At 43.0% G+C, this 15927-nt stretch overlaps 2 protein-coding genes across 2 annotated transcripts; both read left to right on the forward strand.

The window, feature by feature from the left end:
* The first annotated feature begins 45 nt into the window (after positions 1 to 45).
* Positions 46 to 9712, forward strand: vps11 (VPS11 core subunit of CORVET and HOPS complexes). Its single transcript, XM_056411026.1, has 16 exons — positions 46 to 217; positions 2680 to 2828; positions 2928 to 3063; positions 3159 to 3322; positions 3415 to 3662; positions 4607 to 4802; positions 4954 to 5105; positions 6020 to 6206; positions 6403 to 6546; positions 7057 to 7248; positions 7400 to 7561; positions 7727 to 7860; positions 7947 to 8149; positions 8278 to 8449; positions 8652 to 8874; positions 9037 to 9712. Exons 1-16 carry the CDS (start codon positions 76 to 78, stop codon positions 9199 to 9201), a joined length of 2769 nt encoding a protein of 922 aa, XP_056267001.1. The 5' UTR covers positions 46 to 75; the 3' UTR covers positions 9202 to 9712.
* A 3493-nt stretch (positions 9713 to 13205) lies between these two features.
* Positions 13206 to 15745, forward strand: LOC130190913 (uncharacterized). Its single transcript, XM_056410529.1, has 6 exons — positions 13206 to 13263; positions 13439 to 13509; positions 14206 to 14251; positions 14338 to 14431; positions 14999 to 15304; positions 15444 to 15745. The coding sequence occupies exons 2-6, from the start codon at positions 13479 to 13481 to the stop codon at positions 15627 to 15629; spliced, it is 663 nt and encodes a 220-aa protein (XP_056266504.1). The 5' UTR covers positions 13206 to 13263; positions 13439 to 13478; the 3' UTR covers positions 15630 to 15745.
* Positions 15746 to 15927: the final 182 nt, after the last annotated feature.

Here is a 15927-nt window from a genome sequence, read left to right on the forward strand (position 1 = left end):
AGTGACCGGGAGGCCACGTGACTTTAGTGTCACATGACAACGCCCTTCTAAAGCTAGCTTGCTAATTCTAACAAAATGGCAGCGTTCTTACAGTGGAGAAAATTCGTCTTCTTTGACAAAGACACGGTGAAGGACCCTGTGGATAATGGGAAACACTTTGTTCTTCCGAGCGGAATCTCCACGTGTGTCTCCGGCCGGGGTCACGTTGTTCTGGGAGATATCCTTCAGCAGCACTGCGGCGGACCTCCGCTCCTGTTCGTCTGGCTCACTGGCAGCTGATGCTCGCGACTCAGCTATTGTGAAAACAAACCTCAAGCCGAGCTCATTTGGTCCCTGTTTTAGAAACAAATGACTTAACCTTAACAGTGACTGCGTGGCGTTGAGGCTGCGTTCTGTATTCAGTGTCCTGGTCCTGGAAACAGTGTCACACCAAACGGACGTTACTTAACTGCCACTTCATGAGTGCTTGGTTGTTACTTTACATTTCAGTCGATGTTCTACCTAGTTATTGAACGACCTTCAGCTTAATGACTAGCCTTACTATTGATGCACCTGTAGTCCTTCACCTTCACAATGACTGTACTGGTAAGTAGGGATAACAAGGCTAGAGATGGGCATTTGATTTAAATACTATAATGCCCTCTCAGGCATGAGAATCCCTCACCTTTCGGCGAAATTCGCCGTTTTGAAACCAAAATAGGTGACTGACGTGAATCGTGTAGATCCGAAGAGTTTTTGTTTTGGGGGAAGGGGGGGGGTCAATTGGCCGGCCGGCGTTTATGAGATTGGAGTGGGACACGGAGAAAATGTGGAGTGGTGCTTTTCGCAATAGAACATCTTTGATGGGCACGTGTCGCGTCTCGGCCAATCAGCGTCAAGATGTCTTCAGCGTTTGGTGGTTTAGGTTAGCTTGAATGTTAGCTCGCTATCTGCTGCTGTCACGCTGCACGGTGTAGCGATCCTAACAAAGTACCCGTACGTTAAGAGCGATGTGATTTAGCATATTTTTAGTATCGATACTTCATTAAAAGAGCGATCAGAGCGCACGCGCTGCTCCGTGTCGAGCTGTCTAAGCACACTAGGCAGCGAGTGCCGTTAAGTGGCGGAATTTTCGGCTTTAAAAATAAAAATTAAAAAAGATGCCAGAAGTGAAATGTTTAAGTTCAGTCTGTAAAGTTCTGTTACTGTAACTCTCCAGCTGCTCATCCTGATGAACTATGTATCATCTGGTCAGATACAGACTAACAGTCTCATAGTGATAATCAATGCTATGATGGCTCCATGTAGTTTCATTAATATCTTGTAGGCTAATACTAATAATACTGCCATTTGTTAAGTGTTGAAAAAGTTGGTAAAAAGTGAACCATACAGATATTTTATATATTACTATTATAGATAAATATACCAGGATCGTATTTATGGTACTGTTTTATGGTATTGTATCAGTATCATGATATTTATGGCAGGTATGGCATAGATTAGAACATACGTCAAACTCATGGCCCGCGGGCCAAATGTGGCCCGCCACGTCATTTTATGTGACGGCATTCTTGTGTCCATAAGATTCACTTGTTGGTTCATAATTGACTGTAAAAGGGAATATTACTAAATAGTTGTGTTGTGCATACTGTGATATTCTGAACACTCAGGTTCAAACTGCAACATCTTTTCATTAAATACATTTGAGAAGTTAAAAATATCCCTCGATTTAGGTCTCAGCTTGTCATGCAGGGGTGATAGTGCGTCCCAAAGCCAGACCAGTGGAGAACCACAGCCCCAAACCAGTGGAGAACTACTGCCCCAGACCAGTAGAGAACCACTGCCCAGACCAGTTGAGAACCACTACCCAGACCAGTAGAGAACCACTACCCAGACCAGTGGAGAACCACTGCCCAGACCAGTAGAGAACCACCTGTCTCAACTGTGAAAAAGCTTTTAACAAAGTTAATGTAATAATGTTTGTTTGATCTTTGATAAAGTAATGTGGGTTAAAATAAATATAATGAAATTAAATAGATGTATTGTATAATATTAAATACATTTGCATATATAGTTATACATTTATATAAGTACACCTAAATAAACAAACAAATGCAAAGACAGTTATTTAACAATATGTTCTGGAGTAGTTAGAATTATACCGTGTTAGTGACAACCGGCCCTTTGAGGGCAGCCATGAGGCGGATGTGGCCCTCGGTGAAAATGAGTTTGACACCCCTGGATTAGAAGATCGTGACAACCAGGTAGAGGCAGAACAGACTCAAGGAACAGACTCGTGGCTCAGCAGAGCACAAGACTTGAAGACTTGTTCACGCCAACAAAAAAAAGGAAGTTGGTTCATGAATGACTATATTATATACAATATTACTATTATTATAGGGCCCACTGACTTGGTGTCAGAATGGAGGAACTATAGATTATCATACAACATCGATGTTCGTGGAAGTCACCAGCACACCACCCCCCGCACGCCTATCCTTCTCACCTTTTTCACCCCTGACCCGTTTTCATGCCTGCCTCTGTATGCTGAGTCGGTGCTAAGCAAGCCAACAAAATACAAATGCTATGTTATATAATTTGTCAGTAGGGTAAGAATTATAAGTTTGAACTGTGAGGGGATGTCATACACGTCATATTTCTGCAACCGTACATATTTGTCCTTAACCTCTCCAATGTTACATATGGATGGCAAGATCTGGCTTTTGACCCGCTCCCTGCAGTTGACATCTTTTCAGGCTTACAAGTTGCGGGTAACGCACCTCTACCAGCTGAAGCAGCACAGCATCCTTGTGTCAGTGGGACAGGATGAGCAAGGAATAAACCCTCTTGTAAGTGACTGCTTCTGCCCAGATGCCTAAAACACAACGCACATTTTGGCAACTACTTGAATGGACCGCGACTAAACTGAACCTGTTCTTGTTTTTCAGGTGAAGGTCTGGAACCTTGAAAAGAGAGACAGTGGAAATCCTCCGTGCACGAGGATTTTCCCCGCAATTCCCGGCAACAAACCGACAGAGGTGTCTTGCCTCAGCGTGCATGAAAACCTCAACTTCATGGCTATTGGTAAGACGCAAGTAAAAGGATCTGCTCTATGCCATTCTACCCAGTCATGTTTGCTGATCCGTCCAATTTATAATGGTTGCTGTGTTTATTGACAGGCTTCACTGATGGAAGCGTGGTTTTAACTAAAGGTGACATCACCAGAGATCGTCACAGTAAAACTCTGACTCTGCACGAGGGAACCAGCCCAGTCACGGGCCTCTCTTTCCGCCAGGTGGCAAAGGTCACGCATCTGTTTGTTGCCACTCTGGAGAAAGTCCATGTAAGTCTGATCACTCCCAGAACATATAAGCTTCTCTGTGACTGCTCTTGGGGCAGTCTGATCTCATGCCCTCTCCTTCTCTCCCTGCCCAGTGCTACACCTTATCAATCAAGGAGTACCCGAAAGTAGAGCTGGATACACACGGCTGTGCGCTGCGCTGCTCCTCCCTGGCAGACCCTTCCCAGGACTCCCAGTTCATTGTAGCCGGTGAGGAATGCGTGTACCTGTACCAGCCGGACGAACGAGGGCCCTGCTTCGCCTTCGATGGACACAAGCTGTTGGCCCACTGGCACCGCGGATATCTGTTTTTACTCATCAGGGATGCCAAGTCTCCCAACAAGTAAGGACAACACGTTAGAGGTGTACTGGGAATCCTTCATCTTCTCCAAGTTGACAACAACTCATGGGCTGCATTTAAAAAATAAATAAAAAGTCTGCTAATTAGAAAACAACCAAATCGAGTTACACATTGCAATGTGCACGCCTCAGTATATAGCTTGGACCAAACTTTGAGAGACAATATAGCTCGGACCAAACTTTGAGAGGGACACGTCATGGCTTTAATAGTTCACACAATAACAACCTGATATTAAAAGAGCGATTATAGAAACTGTACAGCAAGCTCAGCAGTTGTATGCATGTTTTTCACATGTTTCCCTGTCAAATCTATTTTTCCTGATTATATTATGGCTCCCAGACATCTAATTATAACAGCCAGTAATACTAATGAAGTGGGCCTGTTGATTAACTAATATTTCATCACATATTTCATTCCTCTTACATGATGAAGTTCAGCATTAGAACCCCGTTATTGTGCCTTCCATTGAATGGCATTAGATTTTTAATTGGTGGCACTTTATGCAAATCAAATGAATTGCGACTGGGCTTATTTACATGTGTAGTCTTGGGTAATATTCTGCTAAATTGTTCGGTGTGGTAACAAATTGCTCTTCTACTGGCACTAATAGAGGCTGGTTTTGTAAATAACACTGAATGTTACAGACATGTCACACTGTGGGTTGTGGTGTTACAGAACCCTGTCAGTCGCAAAAACATCGACTTACTGTGATGCTTGTGTCAGCTGAACCTCATGTAAAAGTACAACAGTAAATGAGGATTCGGGTTTGAGTTTTTCTAACCTGAATCGAGTCTGGAAGGACAGACTGTGTTGTATGCTGTCCAGATTGTAAAGCCCCTTGAAGTAAATCTGTGCTACTGGGCTGTATTAATAAACTGGACGTGGCTTTGTTATGAGACCTTTGACGGGATCATTCTTCTGCTCAGGACAGAGTTTGGTAGCAGCTCTCCATCGGACAAACAGCTTCTGACCATCTATGACCTGGACAACAAGTTCATTGCCTACAGTGCCTCATTTGATGACGTCGTGGATGTGGTGGCGGAGTGGGGCTCCTTCTACATCCTCACCAGAGATGGAAGGATGTGTGTTCTTCAGGAGAAAGACACACAGACCAAACTAGAGGTAAGTCCAGAGTGGAGGCTCCTACTGCGCTTGAGTAAATGCAGAAGCAGGACCAGTAATGATGAGTTGGGTCCTTTTCTTGATCCAGTTCCTGACTAATGATACTGTGGATCAGGTAGCGGGCTTCACTCCTCCTTGTTTGTCTCCTAAGATGCTGTTTAAGAAGAACCTGTTTGTGATGGCCATAAACCTGGCTAAGAGCCAGCATCTGGACAGTGACGGGCTGTCGGAGATCTTCAGACAGTACGGTGATCACCTTTACCTTAAAGGAGACCATGACGGAGCCATCCAGCAGTACATCCGGTAATCGCCTCACTAAACTCTCCAGAGCTGAATCTATTGTCTTGGTTTGGATGTTAAATGTAAGGGTTCAATGTCAATTTTGACTCGACCACAAATTTGACAATCCATCACAAATATTTGATGTATTGGTGCTGATCAAATAACAACAAAGACCGAAAGGAATAGTCACGTTTAATCTTTATTTAAGTAAATGAATATGCCCCCTAACTGAACTGCTGTTTCTGTCAGCCAGTGATTCTCACATTTTTTCTATCGAGTCAAGATAATAATAAGTGCAACCTGTGAAAAACTAAAGAACAAGTTCAAATATTTGGCAAAAAGAGTGTTACACTTTTCAAAACAATAACGTGCAACCGTTTTGTAATATGTGAAGTTCTCTGCACTGCCCCCCACCTGTAATACCTTACTGCCCCACTTGAGGGGCGCGCCCCACAGTTTGAGAACCTCTGCCTTCAGACAATACATTTAGTCTTTATCTGCCACCATTTTCTCTTGAGTGCCCAATTAGTACTGAAACTCTCATCAGAGGAGAGAAGGAAGGCTCACTCTTCAGCTCCTTCCAACATCGGGGAAAACACTGTTTATTTCATTTTTACCACTTGTCACTTGTGCGAGTCACTTGCTCGATGTGCTCGTCCGATGTGTCATTGTACTTTCCCCGCCAAGCCGTATTGTTGAGCCCTGCTGTGTCTGACTCACCTTTGAGCCTTCAGTTTACTATTACACCATCTAGAAATGTAAAAGGGAGAGAGAAAAGGAGCCATGGTGAGGATGTTGTGGTCTTTGTTCATTTTCATTTTCAATGTCACTTTGTACTGAAGCTTATACAATGGCCCAGCGGTCACAGAGTGGATTGCTGATCACTCTCCTAATCAATAGAACCGTTCTTCTAATATCCCTTTCTTTTCCTCCAGCACCATTGGGAAACTGGAGCCATCGTACGTCATCAGGAAATTCTTGGACGCGCAAAGGATCCACAACCTGACCGCATATCTGCAGGCCCTGCACAGACAGTCACTGGCCAACGCAGACCACACCACACTGCTCCTCAACTGTTACACCAAGCTGAAGGACAGCTCCAAGCTGGAGGAGTTCATTAAGGTGACTGGCCAGTAGGAGTAAGGTGATGCAGGTTTTTGGGATGAATACAACATTTTGTGTTTTCTATCAGAGAACACATGGGCTGCAGCGACAATATAACGCACAGTTTAACTTTAAAGCCTACTTTCCTTACAATCAATTCAATGATTGCGGCCATATTATATCGCCGTGGTCCTCCTGCTCCGTATTTCAACAGAGCAGTGAAAGTGAGGTCCACTTCGATGTTGAGATCGCCATCAAGGTTCTCCGGCAGGCTGGCTACCACAACCACGCTGTCTTCTTGGCTGAGAAACACATGCACCATGAATGGTACCTGAAGATCCAGCTGGAAGACCTCAAGGTAAAAAAAAAAAAACAGAGGAATAATAGTCGTATATAATACCATTCAATATTTCTTTTTCCCTGTTACAATTTCCAACAAATGCCACACCACTTCCTTTTGAGTTATTCCTCAGTTATCTCATCAGATGATTGTTGTCAATGTGACACTGGAGTGAGATAGGTGCGGAATTTCAATATTCCGATATCTAGCGACACTCATCCAGCTTTCATCTGAGTAGTTGTGCAGAGCTGTATAAAGTTTGACTGATGTTGCATCAAGTCGTTTCGCTGGGAGGTGGTCCGCTGTTTGTCTAGCTGGTAGAATCTTTGTATTGCAAGCCATTTGTTTTAGAACGGATCGTTTTATTCCAGCAATGAGAGGTGAAACATTTTTTCCGGAAACTCTTAGAAGATGAATTGACACTTTCGTATCAAGTCTCAAGCATCACTTCAACAGATGCGTAAAGCCAGCCATGTTACATACTATGTGTCTTAAAGGGGCTTTTCTATGATTCCCTCCAAAACCCAGAACTATCAGGAAGGGCTGCGTTACATTGGACGTCTGCCTTTTGAACAAGCTGAGAGCAACATGAAGCGTTACGGGAAAACACTGATGCACCATGTTCCTGAAGGCACCACGCTGCTGCTGAAGGGTTTATGCACCAACTACCAACCCAGTGGAGACGCTGCGGACAGCCTGGATAGAGGTTGGGCCAACAAGGTCAGTCTGCAGAGCTTCGGTTTTCCTTTTTGCTTAAGAAACTCCTTTGACGTGATGCTGTGATCTCTCCGTGGTCCTGATATTACCAGAGGGACCCTGTGATATCAGAAATGTTCTCATAAATGCCTGTTCAAATTTGTTTTGTTATAAGGCCAACTCCGAGGAATTCATCTCGATTTTTGCCAACAACCCTCGGGAGCTGAAGGCCTTCCTGGAGCACATGATGGAGGTGGACTCCCGTTGTTCCCAGGGAGTGTATGACACACTGCTGGAGCTCCGGCTACAGGACTGGGCACATGAACAGGACCCTGTGGTTGGTCCATAACACGCAAAATATTAATATATATATATTTCTTTACTGCTGCTGAAGCGGACTGCTGTTGATGTCAATCCTATAAAATTAGAAGGCTTGGCAGAAATTGTTGAACAAGGGTACGATCATTTAAATGTTTATTTCCTAATGCATTTGTTTTGGCAGAGAAAAAAAGTCCTGCAGGGGGAAGCGGTATCCCTGTTGAGGAGTGACAGCACCGTGTTTGATAAGGCCCTGGTCCTCTGCCAAATGCACAACTTCAAAGAAGGCGTACTCTACCTTTATGAGAAGGGTAAACTGTAAGTGAGAGAATAGTGTGTGTGTGTATATGTATGTGTATATGTATGGGTGTATATATATATATATATATGGCATTATTGTGCAGGTACCAGCAGATTATGCACTACCACATGCAGAATGAGGAGTATGGTAAAGTCGTCGAGGCCTGCCAGCGCTATGGTGATCAGGAGGGTTGCCTATGGGAGCAGGCGTTGGGATACTTTGCCAGGAAAGAAGAGGACTGCAAGGCCTACATCAGTGAGGTCCTACATCACATTGACCAGAACAACCTGATGCCTCCATTACTTGGTGAGCTGGTCGATGTTTTACTTGATGCTGCATGTGATCCTGTTTGGATTTTGATATTTCTTAGATTCAGTATGATGTTGTTTAAATAGAGGCCCAGGATTACAGCCATTCTTTTTCTGCTGCCGTAGTGGTGCAAACGCTGGCACACAACTCGACAGCCACTCTCTCCGTCATCAAGGACTACCTCATCAATAAGCTGCAGAGGGAGAGCCAGCAGATAGAGGACGATGAACGCAAAATCCACCAGTACCGCGAAGAAACAGCTCACCTCCGCTCTGAGATCCAGGAGCTCAAAACGAGGTGGGTCACATGAAGGATGGACACTTTCATAGACTTGCTTTGGGTCAGTCAGGTGACATAGTTATCATTCCCAAGTATTTAATTGATTATCACTAGTTCTACCTGTTACTTTCATGTTTGTCTGTTGCTACTTGTGCTGATGTGACTTTACAGAGGTCCTGGATTGCCCATTTTGACTGCTAATCTTTGTATTCCTACACAGTGCTAAAATATTCCAGAAAACCAAGTGTAACATGTGCAACAGCCCCTTGGAGCTTCCGTCTGTGCATTTCCTGTGCAGCCACTCCTTCCACCAACACTGCTTCGAAAGCTACGCCGAGAGTGAGGCCGAGTGCCCAACTTGCACTCCCGAGAACCGCAAAGTCATGGACATGCTGCGTGCCCAGGACCAGAAGCGTGACTTGCATGACCACTTCAACAGACAGGTGACAATGCTAAGGCTGTTCAATCATTCATTTCCTTTAATTCAGTATGATTTTCCATAATCCGTTGTTCTTTGAATTCTTCGAAGATTATACGTTGATGTGATTCGATCAGTGAACGTTCCTAGTTAATGGAAGTTATTGTGTCTTCTCTGTGGTTTTCAGTTACGCAGCTCTAATGATGGTTTCTCGGTCGTGGCTGACTACTTTGGTCGAGGAGTGTTTAACAAACTGACTCTGGTCACCGACCCACCTGGCAGCAAAACTGTAGGGAGCCTAGAAGTGACCCTGCCGAGAGACCTTCTCAGCCACACCAAGAGAAATTGCTGAGAAGCTCTGCTTGTGATGACGGTCTGAATCCCTCCTGAGCAGGAACTTTGTGTGCAGCCTCTCCACGCTATGCTTTGCCGCTTCACGCTGGGATGCCACTTTGTTTAGCAGTGAATGCAGCGGCCTGCTTTCAGAAGCTGTGATGGACCCTAACCCTGTTCCTCGTCAAGAAGCACTGGGGACTACTTTAGTTAAAAACGTGTAATACTGTGTCTTAAACCCTGCTGAGTTCCACTTTTGAGCATTTAGCTTTCGATGTGTTTGCTTCTACTAATTATTCATCTTGCACATAACACTCAAATGGTTCATTTGTTGTTGATGAAATGATTTGATGTCTTCCACTATAACTTGAGGAGTCAAATTGTGAATAAAGTCATTAAGTGACTGTCTTGATCTAGCATTGGGTTATGGGTCATATAACATCATGTATTACATTACTATATTATTATCAGATCACATATTAATGATTAACAATTGTCAACTATGAAATAAAGGATGTATATACAGGGTTCTTACACATTTTGACCAATGGATTTCCATGCCTTTTTCATGACTTTAAACCAAATTTCCATGACCAAACTGAAATCTCTATAAACATAAAAAATGTAGAAAATGTTGCGTATTGAGAGCAGGCACGTGCACAGACATTTTAGGGGGCAGGTGCTCAAACCAAAAAAAAGGGCACCCATTGGCAAAATGATTTTTCTATTGATCACTGTAACTTGAAGTGAGCAAGTAATTGGTTGTTACGAAACACCTGAAACACATTGTGTCGTGAGAGCTGAAGACATGAGCGCCGCGGAGCATGTCGAGGCGAAATTCTCACAAGAACTCAAATAAATGCCCCGACATATCTAAACACATTTGGGGGGAATTGATGACAGAGAGAGTAAGTGTTATTCTTAAATACTGATTAATGAAGAAAAAATGTGTCTACGTCCCTGGGAAATAAATCTTGAGCCGGAGATGTGCCAGTTGTCGATTTACAATATCCTATTTCTGATGTTCAGTTGTGTCTATTCCCCAAGACGTGGTATAATAGGTTGCCCGAACTCAAAGAAGAAGAACAACTCATGTTGTCATTTAATTTCTGGATATATTTTACTTGTGTGATACTGGGTATTGACTCTGTGCAGGTGTGTCTACATACAGATGTTCCAGATGTATGTGTGTGTGTGTGTGTGTACGTCTGGGTCGGTGAAATGAGGTGACCTCTTTGTATATTGTTTATGTATTTAATGTCCTGTACTCTAGTGTATACAGTGGGAGGGGTGGGGGAGTGGGTTTGTTATCTGATATTTCAACAAAAGGATGATAAACAATGGAAATATCAGTTCATGTTTACTGTGTTATGTACCTGTTAATATTTCCAAATAAAAGAATACATTATTTGCTTAAAGAAGAAGAACAAATGGACTGAAGACTTTACGAAAAAGGTAATGGAAAGTAATCATGTGACCTCTAACAGTTTCAAGAAGTTGAGAGGGGAAACGTAGAGCTGTCAAATAAATGTTAGTAAGTATAAATAAATAAAAGTTTCGTCGGAAGACCATACACCTGCAAGCCCGCGTCATCTATTTCTCATCCATCTGCCAAGTACAATCTGGTGCAGTGCATCAAATGGTGACATTTGTTTTAACGACATGGTCCTTCTGAAATAATAAGATTATAATATGTAATATAATATATTTCATCTAGCATACAGTTTGGCTTTACATCTCATACAGCTACTGAATAGCAACAGATAACTGAGAAATAATAATATAATAATACTTATAATAATACTTCTACTAATAATAATAAAAAATAATAATAATAACTCGTATGAATCAAATATATATTTTAAAAATATGGGGGAAATAAATAATGCCTCTGTATTGCTCAATCGCACGCACGCACGTCAGTCAATGCCATGGAAACCGGACCGAGGGTATTTAAGGCCGCGGACGTTCTGATTCTGCCCTTTGCACTTTGGACTTTGACACGAGCGGACCTCACCTGTGAACTCTCCTGTGAACCCAAACCTGTGAAGGAAACTCTGAGACTTTTGCACTTGGTGGCGAACAGAACTACACGAGATCCGGACTACGAGAGACCTAAGACCCTGAGGAAGGCCCTCCGACGACCGAGAACCTAGGACGAGCCCCTGCTGAAGATAAGATAAGATAAGATAAGATATATACTTTATTAATCCCCAAGGGGAAATTAGTTCTCTGCATTTAACCCATCCTTAGTTATTAAGGAGCAGTGGGCTGCAGTGATGTGCCCGGGAAGCAGCTGGGGGTTCAGTGCCTTGCTCAAGGACACTTCGACTTGCAACAACTAATGGGGAGAGCCGGGATCGAACCGACAACCTTGGGGTTGCAGGACGACCCCCTTACCCCACTGAGCTACAGCCGCCCGGGCTGTGATTTGGACTATAAGGTAAGACCATTTCTAAATTTAATTTAGCATTTTTATTATTAACGTATCCCCTTAAATCCATAAAAGTGTTCTCAGTTTAGAAATCAGTGAAACCTTTTGAGTTTTAACGTTTATAATGTTAACAGGAAATGTTGGGAAAACATTGTGTGAAAAGTGACTCAGTCGATGATTCGTCGTCTAAAATTAGATTTGAGCTGCAGAATGTCTTGAAAATGTCGGGAGATGTGCGGAATGTGTTGACAATTAGTGCAAAGCCTCGAAACTAGAGCTGTCAATCGATTTAAAAAAATTAACTAATTAATGGCACATTTTGAAATTGCGATTAATTAATCGCGATTAATCGCAATTAAAAGTTAAAAGTTAAAAGTTCATTCTTTTTTAGGACAAAACTTCACACAGAGCTGTGTTTTCAAAGAGGCTCCTACATATACAGTGCCAGCGAGGTATTTAATATCGTGGATGATAAATTGTTTCTTCAGTGAAACATCAGATTAGTTAAAAAAATGAGGTATATTGAGACCCCATTGGTCCTGTCATCTTTAACATTGAACAGCAGCAGAACCAGTGGCCTTGGTAACTGACTGACATTCAAATATGTCACGTTAACCCTCTGGAGGCTGGGGGCATTTTATCCATTTTACAAAATAAATTAAATTCACCGTTTAAAGTCTTTTGCATGTGACACACCCCCACGTGTTATACATCAAACATTCCAGAACAATCTCAGCTCTGAAATGAGCCTCATTGTCCTCGCGCCGTGTTCTCTGGTTCTCTGACTGACAGGCTGCTAAATGAGCCTAACCTGTGAGGTGGGAGGTCCTTTGTGATTTACTGAGTGTTCATTGTTTTTTTCCCCCCGAAACAGACAAACGGATTGACCAATCACGTTGAAGGTTTCGTGTGTCGAGTTCTTTCCGCGCCGCGTCACCCGACACGTCGCCCCTCTGTTCCTTTGTGTATCAGAGGGGGAGACGGGAGGAAGGAGGAGCAGGAGGAAACCCGACTGATTCATCCACGAGTTAAACTGATTTCTGCTCCTTATTTTCGCGGAGAAATGATTGTTTTAAAAACGGAAACAGTGTCAAACCGTACTGCCGCGGTTTAAAAAATAAAATAAAATTTAAAAAAATTGCGTTAATTGCGTTAAAATATTTTAGTGCGTTAACGCGGCCAAATTAATCGCATAGATTAACGCGTTAACGCTGACAGCCCTACTCGAAACCCCTTTTATTTTTGTTTTAAGGCATCAAAACGTCGAAATTTAACTTTGAAATTACAGAAAAAAGATGGCGCCTGAACCATTTTTATAGAATTCTCAAATATACCCTGTAAAATGCATAAACTCGGCACCATGGTAACCATAGGGAACGCGCGGGCCGCCTGACCTGAGCTGCGCGTGACCCTGAGCTGCTCTGTTGTGACCGTTGAAACGGGCCTTATTGTACACACGTCTGCTCCTTTTACTTTATCATATGGAAGTGATTTATTTAACATTACAATGCACTGTGCTCGTTGTCGCAGTGCTTTGTTTGTTAAGTAGAGTTAACTGATGGGAGTGCACGAGTGCGCGAGCGCGCGCTGCCAACAGCATCTCGTCCTCGCGCTCTGAGATGCACCTCGTGAAGTGGAGAATAATGAGTGAGATCTGTAGCCGTATACCATAAAGTTCGCATGGACCTGTTTTTGGGGCCCTTAACTCAGAGCTATCGGTCCAAAACGTTTGAGCTTGAACCCTCTGGTTGACCGGAGCTGTGAGGCTAACTCCTCGAGCTGTTGACCGCTAGCTGAAAGCTATCCTTGAATCTCGTTCTAGTTACTGACTTCCTCTCCCGCGGACCTCCGAGAAGCCGAGAATGGAGGACCACGCGTACGCGCTGCGCGGAGGTAAGTTTTATATTTATATTTAGCATTGTTGTTATTGATTCTTACCTTAAAACGTTCTCAGTTGAGAAATCAGTGAAACCTTTTGAGTTTATAGTTGAACAGTTCAAGGGGCCTGTTTGAAAAATACAGATGTGGTGGAGGTTTCTCCGTGTAAAATGATTATTTGAGGACCGGAATGTCTTAAAAGTCGCTGGATATCTGTGGTATGTGTTAACTATTAGTGTAGGGGATTTAAAACAGTGTTATTTTATTTAGAGGCTATCAAATATGACAGATTTTACCTTGACATTTCTGAAAAAAGATATTCTTAATACTGAAATAGAATCATGTGTCAGTGTGACGTCATCGCACCAGGTGTGTTAGAGGCGCATCTGATTGCGACAATGAGTTGGTTTGTTTTGACTGTTTGACTGAAACGTCACTTATTCAACAAACATCTGCCCCTTTTACTTAATACTATTCCATGAACTATTTCTTTAACAATTAACCCTCCTGTCGCACAATTAAAGGTTTATAAAGGGGAAAGTGAGAAGATATGAAACATTGTTTAGTCTGGAAGGTGTGGCTCACGAGTCTAAACAGTTGTATATTGACCTGCTAACTGATAGATTAGCAGCTGGAATCTGAATCTATTATTGCTCAATGTAATCCAGAACTATTTTATTGAATGAAGAATCCTTAAATGTTTCCCTTCAGCTGGTGGAGACTACGATGGAGCTCCTGGCCTCCCTACGGCCATCAGGTTAGTCGAGGAAGATAACATTGCAGACATTAGGCTTCATAATGCATGTGTCTCTTTGTTGCGTGTCTTGGCCCTTTTACCACCAGACGTGCGCCGGCGCCGACTCCGACACCCAGACATCCGACTCCGATTCCGCCAGCTCCGCCAGATCATCCGACTCCGCCAGAGACTGGCCCGCAGGTAAGTTATCAGGTTAGTGATAAACTTGTTCCTTAAAACTTACACTTACACTACACTGTTTAAAGTACTGTTATTGGTTTGTATGTGCACTTTATTTTATATTCTACTGTAAATGTAATGTTACAATTCTTGCACTTTGTTGATTGTTGATTGTTTAATGTTATTGTCTAATGTTGCCCCACCCGCCATGACACATTCCTTGTATGTGAAAACATCCTTTGCAATAGGTGGATAGATAGAGAGATAGATCGACAGACGGACGGATAGATAGAGCGATGAACAGATACTTTATTCATCCACAGGGGGAAATTTGGTTATAGAAGCAAGGTTGCAGAGTAAACACACAATATATACAATAAAATAGCAGAGCAGGAAATATTCAATTTAAGAAAATTAGATGATAAAGAAAATGTAAAGTCTATAGAGTGTAAATACAGTGAAAGGGTTATTGATCAATTTAAGGAGGATATGGTCAGAGGTGATTTATTATAAAGTCTTATAGCAGTTGGCAGGAATGTTCTCCCGTATCTGTCCTTTGGTATTCCTGTCCTCTCACCCTCTCTTTAGCTGTGGAACGTCTTGAAGCAGCTCCGGCCCCAGCCCCCCAGAAACCAGAAGAGTCCACCAGGAGGAGCAGGAAGAGGAGGAGCCCGACTGCCCGGCAGGACTGATAAAGTTCCAGACAGCCTTCCCTCGCACCTGGCGGTTGGCGTGGTTCTACTTTTTTATTTAGGTATCGATTGCTGTGACACAGAAGAGTCTACCAGGATCTCCTTAACGACGACGAAGAAGATGACGAGGGAGGACCACATGAGAAGGATGAAGGACGACAGGACCAGATGCAGAGCGGCGGTTGTCTTTCTTTTAGTGGGCGTGAGTAAGTAATCCCTCACTCAGACTACAGAAGTATCAGTAATACGATCCCATCACTGGAGGCCAGATCCAACACAATAATGTAAAGGTTGTGTGGTTCAGTTCAAACGTATTCATGTCTGGTGTTTGTGTCTCACAGGGCAGGACTCCTCTGTCTCTCTCCCAGCTGAGGGTGGACGTCAACCAACCCGTCACCCTCAGCAGACCACTGAACAAGTACAATCAGGACCCCCCCCCCCCCGCCGCCCGTCCACCCAGCCCCCTGACACCGCCCGCCCCGCCCACACAGGAAGCAGCTGTGAAGAAGACGGACGCTTCAGCCTGAACGAGACATAATAATTCTTTCATTTGTCACATGGAATACTGTACGTTCATGTTAACAGTGTACAGTATTTAGATTATCTCCTGATTTTAATAAATACATGTACAGTAACATCTAAATATGTCTTTTTATTCCAAACTACTGGGTCAGCAAACACTGTTATGATGTTCATATTGGGTTATAAATCAACTTTAATGGTTGAGACTTATGCACTACAATGTTATAGTTTTTATATTTACTTGTGTTTATTCTTAATAATTAATGTCTTATATATTGTTAGTTTACGCCAGTGCTCATTTTT

This window comes from Pseudoliparis swirei, chromosome 3 (assembly GCF_029220125.1).
Source record: "Pseudoliparis swirei isolate HS2019 ecotype Mariana Trench chromosome 3, NWPU_hadal_v1, whole genome shotgun sequence".
NCBI classification, from domain to species: Eukaryota; Metazoa; Chordata; class Actinopteri; order Perciformes; family Liparidae; genus Pseudoliparis; species Pseudoliparis swirei.

What these genes read in the sequence shown, in the direction of transcription:
- vps11 (XM_056411026.1), top strand. Translation starts at nt 76, where the DNA reads ATGGCAGCGTTCTTACAGTGGAGAAAATTCGTCTTCTTTGACAAAGAC. An exon ending in CTTTATGAGAAGGGTAAACT is followed by an intron (nt 7,861 to 7,946) that starts GTAAGTGAGAGA and finishes ATTATTGTGCAG; the next exon opens with GTACCAGCAGATTATGCACT. An exon ending in ATCCAGGAGCTCAAAACGAG is followed by an intron (nt 8,450 to 8,651) that starts GTGGGTCACATG and finishes ATTCCTACACAG; the next exon opens with TGCTAAAATATTCCAGAAAA.
- LOC130190913 (XM_056410529.1), top strand. Translation starts at nt 13,479, where the DNA reads ATGGAGGACCACGCGTACGCGCTGCGCGGAG. An exon ending in CGCGTACGCGCTGCGCGGAG is followed by an intron (nt 13,510 to 14,205) that starts GTAAGTTTTATA and finishes GTTTCCCTTCAG; the next exon opens with CTGGTGGAGACTACGATGGA. An exon ending in CGCCAGAGACTGGCCCGCAG is followed by an intron (nt 14,432 to 14,998) that starts GTAAGTTATCAG and finishes CCCTCTCTTTAG; the next exon opens with CTGTGGAACGTCTTGAAGCA.